The sequence below is a fragment of the Leptinotarsa decemlineata genome, unplaced genomic scaffold (assembly GCF_025532065.1).
Source record: "Leptinotarsa decemlineata unplaced genomic scaffold, Ldec_3_MD MMD2_tig00026354_RagTag_RagTag, whole genome shotgun sequence".
Taxonomy (NCBI): Eukaryota; Metazoa; Arthropoda; class Insecta; order Coleoptera; family Chrysomelidae; genus Leptinotarsa; species Leptinotarsa decemlineata.
In genome coordinates, this window is record NW_027412702.1 from 2872569 (window position 1) to 2884937 (window position 12369).

Sequence of the window (12369 nt, forward strand, 5' to 3'; positions counted from 1 at the left end):
GCCATTTACGTTGAAATAAACAGATTGACGAAAATAAGAGGCCTCATTCCTAAAATCAGATATTCCTTCCCAAGCATACCTTCCCTTCCTCTATGAGATATCTGGTTTGTTGAACATTACACAGCTTACACAGCAGTGTAAGTGTTATTTCATTCTACAAAAGAAATAATTTGCTGAAACCAAGGGAATTCCAGCATGAAATGAGGAGAAAAAATAATACTACCCATGTCCCCATCATGAAAAAAGTGATCGATCAGAGTTTTCTTTATCTTGGGCCTAAACTCCAAAATGAATTGCCAAATGACCTGAAAGAAATAAAAATAATTAGATAATTCAAACACAAAATGAAATATTGGTTGAAAAAAATTCATAGACTCGTGTTGCATAGCAATATAGATTCCAAAAATACTTACCCTTCAAAACTGCTGGATGAATAATTGTGATATACCTACCAAACACAGTCAGGCTGTTGTTCCTTCTCCTTTTACTTTCCATTTTTAAATAATTATTTTCAATTGTATAGTTTTTTTCTTATTGTATTTATATTCATGTGAACATGTAAGTTATATATTTCTAGTTTTGTTTTGTTTCATATAAATACATCCATCGTTTTACCGTTACCGAAATGTGATAATCCAATAGAACTATCACATCTGAAACCTTTCAGTAAACTGCCTGTTCTCTCTAAAGCATTCGAGTTGATAATCAAAGATTAGATTGATTCAATTGTGTATAGTAATATCATCATCACTGCTGTCCAGCCACATTTCCGGGAATTCCACAGCAATACAAATGCCCTTGTTAACATAACGCAGGATTTATTTAATTCAATTGACAAAAATTAATTGACTCTGGTGGTTCTACTTGATTACAGTAAGGCATTTGATACAATGTAAGAAGATATCATACTTTAGATTCTATATACACATCGTTGAGTTGTAAGGCATACCTACAAAATCGAAAGTAAATTGTATGTATGAATAGTAGATATTCAGTGTACCAATTACTTTTGAAGTTCCTCAGGGATTAATTTTTGGACGTCTTCTGTTTTCAATAAACATCTCAAATTTCCATGACATAATAAATAACTGTCGCATGCATCATTATACAGATGACACTCAGTTATACTACTCATTCAATAAAAATAACTAGCAAGAAGCTGTTCATAATGACAATCAAGATCTTGACAATCTCTCGCACATGTAGCTGCTCACAATCTGAAACTGAACACGAGTTGATCCCAACTTTTGCTGATAGGTACGAAACGCAAAATGACTGAAATTGAAGGTTTTATCAATGTACGACTTGGTGATGATACACTTTCGATAGTAAACGAAAGCAAAAACCTAGGACTGTGGTTAGATTCCGACCTCAGATTCCATAAGCATGTTAGTTTAATTTTCAGAATTCCCATAATATCTTGCGGCAGCTGTACCAAAACAGAGACTTGATAACATTCGAGCTCAAACTGAACCTTTGCGAAGCACTAATATTATCCAGAGTCTCTTACTGTGATATCATTTATGGGTTTGCCATAATACAATTGGACATGAAACGCCTCCAAAAAAGTGAGAACAACTGTATACGGTTCTCTTATGGTGTAAGAAACTTCGATCACATCTCAGCTAAATTTGAGGGGTCTGGCTGGCTCAGACTGATTGAAATTAGGCAACTCCACCTTCTTGTTACAAAACTCACAAATTTAAGTCTCAAAGGAAACCTCGCTATTTATTTGAAAGATACATAACATTTGAAACACAGAGTCACTCTAAAACCAGAAATCGTGGTAAATGTATCAGCCCCAAATACTGCACAGCTTGTTTTACTTGAAGTTTCATATATAATTCAGTTATCCTCTATAATGCACTTCCCATTGAGTTCAGACACTACACGTTATATAACTCCAAGAAGCAACTGAAAATGCACTTGAAATTATCTTTATAGTTCAATTGGATACCGTTATTACTCTTTTTTATCTTGTTTTCCTGTCCACAATTTTATTTTTTAAATTTTTGTTTAACTCTCAAATGTTCTTCTATTTGAACGTCTGTGTATATTTGTGTCCTTTCAACTAGGTCAAGTTGAAAAACAGCTCAAGCTGAACTTCGCCTTTCATCGTTATTTTTGTTTTTGTATGTTATTACTTTTATCGATGAATGAAGTCGATTAATATTATTATTGTTTATTTGATTATTTAAAATTATCTGTTTATCACTACTCTAACTTGACATACATCAGCTCTATTTTTTTAAACATGAAAGAACTCAATGTTTTTTTTCTTATTTGTTTTTTTTTGCTCGAATACTTTCCAACTGTTACTTTCGGAATAGCCGTTGGAACCCGCACACAGGTACGACATTTGCGGGTATCTCTGTTTATTCGGAAATACTGTATTAATCTAAGAGCCTTTCAGTAAACGGTATTATTGTTATTTTTATGATTCACAGGTAAAGAAGGACCATTCGTCCATATAGCTAGTATTTCCGCAACGTTGCTCAGTAAACTAGTCACAGGATTCCAAGGAATATATGAAAATGAAAGCAGAACTACAGAAATGTTGGCTGCGGCGTGCGCAGCTGGAGTGGCAAGTTGTTTTGCAGCACCTGTAGGAGGTGAGTTTCAACTTTCTAACTCGGAAAAGCAAGGAGAAACTCATTTACGAAGCCCTCATAAAAATACAAGCAAATCGCAAACACGTGTTTCTAGCTCATTAGCTGTCATCAGTACCGTATAGTCATATACAGTGCCTTTCTTTAATGTCCCCTCCTTTTATTTTTTGAACGGGTCAACTAACAAAATTGAAATTTGAGATAATGAAATTAATGCATGAATACTTTATTTTGAAGTGAAATTAACAGATGAAACTTTCAAGATGGCGACTGGGCGCTATCGGGAAATAAAATTGAATGGAAAGGAGGGGTCTTGTGACACATTAGTTCGAAACTCCTGACGGATACTTAGCAACCCTAGAATATGAAGTCAATATCTTCACCTACTACAAAATGGCGGAACATTCAATAATTTCCTGAAGACAAACACATTAATATCGATATTTCTAGAAATATTCCTTTTTATCTGCCATATGGCAATTCCAACAACCCGATAAGGTTTGTTGTCAAAATTGCCGTTATTGGAGTGACACCAACCCTCACGTTTTCCAGGAAACACATACCCAATATCCAGAAAAAATTACCGTTTGGGCAGAAATATTGGTAAACCATATTGTAGGACCTCTATCTATCGATTCAAATTTAACAGGGAAACTGTATTTGAATATACTGGAAACTACTGATGACCCCCTGAACACTGAAATCGCCAAAGCGAATCCTAATGAATTCGATATGGATATTGTATTCCAACAAGATAGGAAACCGCCACATTACTTCGGACAAATAAAAAACTATTTGGATACTACTTTTCCCGGTCGTTGGATTGGCCATCGAGGTCCTACAGAATGACCAGCCTGCTCGCCAGATTTGACACCTGAACCTGCCTCAATATTGCATATACGGCAGAGAATAATGAATATTTGTAGAGATATTGACGTTACTGTGTTCGAAAATGTTCGGCGTGAAATATCGTATAGGTTGTTCATATGTCAAGAAGTTCAAGGCAACCATTTCGAACATCTTCTGAACCGACCTCAAGCTTATTACCTCATATTATGTAGTTGAATGTCAATGTATTCAGACAATCATTAAAAATTCCGCCATTTTGTAGTAGTTGAAGATATTGACATTATATTCCAGGGCTGTGGAGCATTTGTCAGAAGCTTCAAAAAAATGTGTAACAAGATCCCCCCTTTCTAATAATTTTTTTCCCAGATGGCGCCCAGTCGCCATCTTGAAAGTTTCATCTGCCATTTTCATTTGAAGGTGATTGACAATGTTTCATGATGAATTTCACTAGTTCGGACTTCCATTGTCTACTATATAAAATGATTTGAAATCCCTGAAACAACTAAAAAAGAAGAATTGAAAATGAATAGCTGAAAATAAAAATTATATTAACCAAAATAAACCTGAAATGAAATAATAGTGAAATAAAATACAAGTAAAAATAGAACAATTGAATAAATAAAAATAAAGAAATGAAAAAAGACATATATTTTTATTGTCTTTCTTATTGTCTCTTGAAAATGAATAGGTGAAAATAAAAATTATATTAACCAAAATAAACCTGCAATGAAATAATAGTGAAATAAAATACAAATAAAAATAGAACAATTGAATAAATAAAAATAAAGAAATGAAAAAAGACATATACTTTTATTGTCTTTTTTTATTTCTTTATTTTTATTTATGCAATTGTTCTATTGCCATATTGATGTGCTTTTTTGATAACTGAACTAGAAACAATGGTTTGTAAATAAACAAAGAATGCCATAATGCATATAACAATAGTAAAAATATAAGATGCATTATTATAAATTATAACAATAATAAAAAATAACCACTTGATATTAATAAATATGTGCTGTTGAAATTTCAACTGAATATTTCAAGGTTCCAAGACAGATACATTTTACAGTTCTTATAGAAATTTTGAAATGAAAAAATGTTCCCCGCAAGTGGCCGTCGACGGATACCTCACGAATACTTTTACCATCAACGCTGGTGTTCCCCAGGGATCTATATTGTCTCCAACCCTGTTTCTATCGTACATCTCAACTTATTGGAAAAAACCAAGAATCCAATGTATTGCTTTGCTGATGATGATGATAATGTCGGGTCAGACAATTCCACTTTTTGCTTCGATAAGTTTGTTGGGGGTTAAAATGGACACCAATATGTCTTGGCACAATCATGTCGCTGGAATTGCAAAAGCCGCTTCTCAAAAGCTTGGTACACTGTTCCAAACCAGAAAACTGTACACACCTCAGCAACTTTTGATGATCTATAAAGCTCAGATCAGAATTTTTTTGGAGTATTGTTCTCAAGTATGTTTACCCTGAAGCTGTTGGATTCCATCCAGAGAAGAGTCATCCGCCTGATTGGAGACACGAACATCACTTGCAACCTTGATAATCTGGAACATCGAAGAAAGGTTGGAGATTTGTCTCTCTTCTATAGATACTTTCACGGGAAGTATTCAAGTGACTTGGCACATTTGATTCCACCAAGAGCGGTACATATCAGAAATACGCGATTGACTGTGGCTGGTCATCATTTTGAGGTTCAATTCAGTACACCTCGAACGTCACTGTTCAAGAACTATTTCATTTGGAGAACTGTGTTTTTGTGAAATAAACTTCCTGAGAAGGTTTTTTCAGATGGATATGATCTCCAGCGATTCAAATTCAATGTGAATCGCTACTTTCCATGTATTCACACGTTAAAAGGTAAGACCTCGGTAGTCCTTAGCTCGCACAAGTTTCGACTTCTAATGGGTTGTCGTTCGTAGGGGTGCGACCCAGGCGCTGCTCATAGAGTGAGTTGAGGAATTTTCTGTAGGGCTTGTGTTTTTGACCTCAAAAAAAAGAAGCAATTTAGTGAACTGATCTCGTGTAAATCTTACAATAAATCATATTTCCGTACTTCATGTCGGAAGTCTAAATCGGTAATGTGAAGGAACTCAAAACTCATATTCCCACGAATTTTCTTCATGATAGAGTTGTTGACGTGAAATATTGTTACACTTCGTCGATATTGATCATTAGGTTTGAATTAAACTTCCATAGGAGCTGTTAGTTGAAATTTCACGTATTCATGAATCTAACAGGTAACGGATGACAAACGACAAAATGAAGTTGCAATACAGAAAGAAAGATATCAATTCTAAGCTTCAACAGAATCGAACTAGACCCTTTGTCGTCATCCATCTCAACCCAATGAGTATGGTGTGTCCATACTTTTCAGCAATACTCTCAAGAGCATATACTTCTTCAAATGTTTTTGTCTGTAAAACTTCGAGTCGTTGGTTTTTATTACAAAACTTTGTATTTCATCTTTCCTTGAATTTTTATTCGGTACTTTGATGAGCTGTCGCGAATGATAGGAAGCGTTGTCAAAAACCATTACAATATTCGCCTTCAAATTTGGGACCAATATATTTTCAAACCATTCCTTGAAAATATCAGCTTTCATATTCTTATGATAGTCAACATTGCAGTCCTCCAGTTATTTTTCACATAATTTCAAAGAATTCGGAACCCATCATTTACTTCCTCCGCAATACACAATGATGAGTCGCGATCCTTTGTTTGCAAGCATGTTAGGCGTACACATTCTCGAACCATCATCCACCTGTGAGTGTCGTGAGTGTTATACAAAGATCCGTCCAAATAGTATATTTTCCGTTGTTCTTATCTATATTTAGTTATTCGTTCTAAGTTACGCAACTACACTATTCTTCTGCTTTCTATAACTGTTTGACGTTTGTTTATTATTTTAAATATAAACACTAATTTCTTTATTTAATTCTGAAGAGTTTTGTCACAGCAGCTCACTTTATGGCCGGAAGTATTCAATTTCTTCCTTATGATTTCAGTTGTAGGAATCTCATTACCTTCGTAACAGTCGTATATTGTTTTTTTCAATGATTTTGTTAGATGAACATCTAATTCCGTATCATATCACGTCTTGCGATCATGAGGTTTATTTTTGAATATTTTACGTACAGTTGAGAAAGGAATTTCGATCAAATCTGATGTTGCTTGTAATACTCTCTGTGTTTCAATATTCAAATGCATCCGAATCGTATTCGCTGGTATTTCTATTTCGTATTGTTCACCATCGCTATTGGAATGACTACACTGGAAAAAGTCTGCGTTGTTATCACACTCGTTATTACTATTAGTTCTTGTCCAAGGACGCCACATTTTAAACAGATAACAGAAATTTTAAGTAATCATAACTGCACCAATATCGAATTTCAACACTCAAATCGCGATCAGTTCCTGAACTGAGCATTGATGACACGACGGTATTAACCATTCCCGCATTCCCCGATTTCTATTCGTCACCATCAGCCAATCATAAAACTCGGTTAGTTGAAGTTATCCAATACGAACCGTCAATTCTACAGTCCACGTGGACTAGTTCGCAGCCAGTTCATTTCCATGTATTGATTTTTGTGGCCTTTGAGAGTGCCGCCAACTTTAAGTGTGCACAATATCGTTTACTTCGACTATACAAAGGTGTTTTTCAGAGATAGATGGAAATATTACAATCAGCTGATAATGAAAATGCCTCGTGTTTATGTTCTGCTCAGACGCCAGAATGAAAACAATATGGATATCGATTCGTTATTTTGATTTATGACGATGAATAGGTCAAAAAAGACTTGAAGATATATTTACCTCACAAATATTTTTCCGATGTGGTCTTATCGTTATAATGAGCAGGTTGAATGTTCTTACTGGTATGTAATACTTGTGAACAACTTGAAAAACTTGCTTCAAAAATACCCAGACATTTTTATTTTGTCTCGAATAAATGGCAGGCATCCAAGTAGATCAACGTCGTTAAACAATATGCAATATGCAGACCACTTACTCACCTCTAAATTAATTATTTTCATTGAGCAGTTGATGATTGGAGATGAAATAAATGGAGTGAAATATGTGAGCTGAAACTTGAATGTGAAATAACTTGATTTCGACCAGGGCATACCGATACCATATATAATGTTTGTTTGAAGATGGTTGACAATGTTTCGTGGTGTATTTCATCAGTTCGGACTTCCATTGTCTGATATAATATAAATTGATTTGAAATCTCTGAAAAAAAAAAAGATTAACAGAAAATAACAATTTTATTAAACAAAAAACTGTAATTACAAAGAAATAACATACAAGCAACAACCAAAAAAAAATTGAAATAATAATGAAAGCTGAAAATTAAAAAAATATCAACAAAAATGAAAAATAAAAAATAAAATAAGATTCCAAACCAAGTTATGTCACGACGTTTCGATTGTTAGTATACACAATCGTCTTCGGGTGATAACTGGACTTATTCTATCGAGATCTGACTATTTATAGATCATTCGAGTACTTTCACCTATCCCCTCTTCCCTCTCTCCGCTTCATTGGTTTTAACGGGAGATGACCGTTTGGCGGGAGTTGGTCGTTTTTCTCTTGATTAGAGGTTTCCATATGTTACGTACCTCTACGCTAGCTTGAGTAAATGCATCATTGGATAACATATACGCGGCTTCTTTGAATTTTCTCCTAAACCAGTGTTCCTCTTTGTGGATGATTTCAGCTTGGGCCCACTTAATGTTGTGTTGATGAGTCCAAACATGCTCTGCTCTTCCGGATTTGCTGGTTTCTCCTCGCTGTGTGTGTTTCTTGTGCTCAGCAATGCGAACTTTCAATGGCCTCTTAGTTTCACCGATATATGATTCTCCGAACTTGCAGGGTATCCGGTAAATGCAATTCTTGGAATCGCAGTCCGCGTTTGGTGGCCTGGTTTTCGTGAGGCTGCTACGGATAGTAGACAGATCTGAAGCAGTTCCTGATGTTATACTTGAACCCAATCCTTCTCATCCTTTCCGATAATCCTCTGATGTAGGGAAGTACAAGTACTGGTTGTGGCGGAATCTCTTCCTTGTGTAGGCTCTTGCTGTCTTCTAGCTGAAGCCTGTTCTACCATCACTCTGGAGTAACCATTCTGTTGAAGGTCATTTTTGATGATGCCTAGTTCTTTTTCGAGACCTTTCTTTGTATTACAGAGCCCTAAATCATGGTCTAGTAGAATCTTGATGATTCCTCTCACAGTCGATTGATGGTGGTTGGATTTCTGGTTCTGATACTGTCCTTCTCCATTGTGAAAGTGATGGAAGGACTAAGGTTGTTGATGTGCTTCAGGAAAGTGTCTAGTTTTGCATTCCCATGGTTCCATATTATGAAGGTGTCGTCTACGTATCTCAGCCAGACTCGGGGCTTCCTGTGGGTTTCTTTAATGGCCAGAGTTTCAAACCATTCCATATATATATTGGCTATAACCGGTGAAAGTGGCGATCCTATTGGCAGTCCCTCATCTTGCGTAAAGAATTCTTCCTTCAGTTGGAAGTAGCAGTTTCGTACACAGCATCCTAGTAATTCCATGATTACTTGTATCGGCAAGTTTGTTCTATCTTTCAGGTCCCCATTTTCGGATAGCTTCTTCTGTATGATTTGAAGTGCTTCTTCGACAGGAACGGTGGTGCCACGTCGAAACTGATCAGTTGATCCTGCTCTTTGATTTCGATTTCCCCTAGTAGTTCAACAAAATGCCTTGAATTTTTCACAAAAGCTGATGTTTCACCTTGCAATGGTTTAATTATTGGTAGTTGGTATTGGACAAGTTCTGGGTGGCTGAATCTCTAGAGCTAATGATCGATCTGAGCGGAACATCCTTTTTGTGGATTTTGAGTAGTCCATACAAGTGAGGGGGCTTACTATGGTGCGGTGTTAGCGATGATCTCTCTTTTTCCGAAAAATAGACTTGGTGTTTTCTCAAAGTCTAGTACAACTTCCTTTCAATTGATACAGTAGGGTCTCTCACGATCTTCGTGTATTTTCCTTTCTGAAACACATCTTTGATCTTCTGTTCGTAGAGATCAGTATCCATCACAACAGTAGCGTTTCCTTTATCTGCAGGTAAGATCTTGATGGTGTTGTCTCTACGTAGCTCGTTCAGGGCTCTCAGTTATTCATTGCTGACGTTAGGGAATTTCAAATCAATTTCAATTATATTAGACAATGAAAGTCCGAACTTTTCAAATAACATATATAATATTATCACTTTGGTTTTCATACCTTTATTTTCTGATTCGTTTTTGTATTTTTAATAAAAAAGTGTTCGTTATTAATTGTCAAAACTCGTGAACTATGTTGATTTATATCTTCCTTCAAGGATTTTTCAATATATTGTCGCTGATGATGTAATCGACTTTGACATGTTGGCTCTTCAAACGATTTTTTTATATTGGAGTATGGCTCAAGTGATACATCATTCGATAATGATGGTCGGAAATCATTGTGTTTTTGCAATTCTTGTGAAAACAATATTGTTTCGAAAGTTTTGACCATTTTTATGGCAAAGATTCTACCGGTGAAAGAATTATTGAAATGCTTGAAAAGATGGTAGTCGGTTAGTGAGGGGTCTGGGGAGTATAGTGGGTTAGGCAAAACTCCGTTCAATTCATATAATTTTCGGACGGTGATTTGTGAAACATGCAGACGGGCTTTGTCATGGAGTAGGATCGTACCTCTTTTGTTGACTGGTGCCGGCTGCTATTGACGCAATTTTCGGTACATTTCGTCGATTCCGTCACAAAATTATAGTGAATCACACCAGCCACTAACCACCATACAGTAACCATGATCTTTTTTGGGTTTTTGCCTTTCGGAAGTGCCTGGATGGCCCATCGGTGTCCAACCCCTATCCTGAACCTCTGCTGCTGTTGTAGAGGATCCACTTTTCATCACACATATCGAATTGTTCTGGTGGCGCGAAAGCAGAGAAGAATAGACCTCGAAACGTACCAATTTCTATCGATTGTTCAAATCGTGGGGCACCCCCTTTTTGAGCTTTTTAACCTTTTCTATACGTGTTATACTATCAAAACCGCATGGGAGCTGAAGTCAAGTTCCTTCGCCATCCCACGCACCGTTTGTGATGAGTCAGTCTCCAGCAGGGTTCTTGAATTCTCGTCTTAGATCACATAAATCCGACCAATTCGGGGATCATCTTCTAGGCTGAAACCTCCGGAACGAAATTTCGTAATCAACGTCATATAGTGCGTTCATTAACACTTTCATTGCCGATTGCCTTTTTTTAATTTTTTGAGCTGTTTCAGGAACGCTTTGGTTCAATTTGAATTCGTAGTGAAAAATTGGCCGAAAATCTAAAATAATTTTTGAATTAATCCCTTCCTTTGGAAGTTTCCCACATTTTTTTTTTCAATGATGGAAACATAGAAAACCTATTTTCCCAAATAAATAATCTCTCTTGAAAATATTCCTTTTTCATGTTAATGTATTTACATTATGCAAAATCTGTGTTAACGCATGAAATACGGATCAGTGCACATTAACCTTATGATAGTCGTATAAGGAAAAATCAAACATGTGCTAAAAGAAAAAAATAAATATGCAGAGGCAAATATCAAATAACATACCAGAAATAGGTAGCAGGATTGCATTTGATCTTGTCCTTGGTCATCATAATGATAACAACATATTTCGATAACATGTGTATAATAATAGAACATCATTTAATTCACTAGAATCATTGGATAGTTCAAAGTCTTCATATTACAACATTACATATTTTTTGGAAAAGAAAGTTTTTGGTTTTCTACTACTCCATCTTGTTACAAAAAAAAATGTGGAAATCTTCCAAAGAAAGGAAGGAAGTAATCAATTTTGAAATATATACATGGATGTGTAGATTATGCAAAGAAGTAACTTTCAGACACATTCTGGAAGGAAAAGCCCTCCTGAAACAGCTACTTTCATATGCTACATGTAACAAGATGGAGTAGTAGAAAACTAAAAACTTCCTTTTCCAAAAAATTAGTCACTCTTGAAAATATAACCCTTTCAATTTAAACAAGATTCCTCTTGTCTGGGATTTAATCAAATAGGTGAATGGATGTCATCACGATGTCATCTATGACATACGTAGATCAAACTCATTCCATGACATAAAAAATCGTAATTCATGAATGAATTGTGTGTTTTTTCTTATAATGTTATCCAGATTAGTACTGAAGAGCCCTAAGACAGGTGTCTTACGGCGAAACATCGATGTCTACCAGTGAGGATAACAGTGTTCCATGTAAGTGCAAAAAATGTTTACCATTCATTTAATGTAGAACTTCTGTGAATGATGTCTGAATTTATTCCATAACGAATGTTTGGAATACAAACTGAGTAGAGAATAGTGTCTTCTGTATAATTCAGTGTTCATGTAAAAGAATTCGTTTCGAAAGAATTTTTCTTTCGTGTAATTCAATGTTTATATGAAAGTAGCTGTTTCAGGAGGGCTTCTCCTTACAGTTTGTGTCTGAAAGTTACTTCTTTGCATGATCTACACATCCATGTAGAGAGTTACATATTTTAAAATTGATTACTACCTTCCTTTCTTTGAAAGATTCTCACATTTTTTTGTAACAAGATGGAGTAGTAGAAAGTCAAAAACTTTCTTTCCTAAAAAATTAGTCACTTCTAAAAATATAACCCTTTCAATTCAAACATTACATATTTTCCTTCTTATTTTCAAAATGTTGAATTGTTTCTACTTTCTTAAAATTTCAAATATGGAAATTTTAAACATTACAGCAAGTCAAATGTATGTACATACGAGGTCTGTTAAAAAATAAGGTTAATATTCATTTTTATAAAAAAATTTTCATTAATTCATCAATTTCTATTTT

At 35.2% G+C, this 12369-nt stretch overlaps 1 protein-coding gene and 1 long non-coding RNA gene across 3 annotated transcripts in view; one reads left to right on the top strand and one right to left on the bottom strand.

Moving 5' to 3' along the window:
• The window catches only part of LOC111507343 (chloride channel protein 2), a 92628-nt gene that overhangs the window by 54772 nt on the left and 25487 nt on the right, over positions 1-12369 (top strand). Inside the window, exon 7 of the mRNA XM_074184395.1 lies at positions 2448-2612. Coding sequence (XP_074040496.1) covers positions 2448-2612 — 165 coding nt within the window. The remainder of the gene's footprint in view (positions 1-2447; positions 2613-12369) is intronic.
• Positions 381-7450, bottom strand: LOC141486438 (uncharacterized). 2 transcript variants are annotated; one of them, XR_012467841.1, is made up of 3 exons: positions 7301-7450; positions 1008-1223; positions 381-949 (listed from the first exon to the last, which is right to left on the bottom strand). It is a non-coding gene; the product is annotated as an uncharacterized lncRNA (long non-coding RNA). The 2 variants fall into 2 exon arrangements; XR_012467842.1 differs by having other exon boundaries at positions 1001-1223.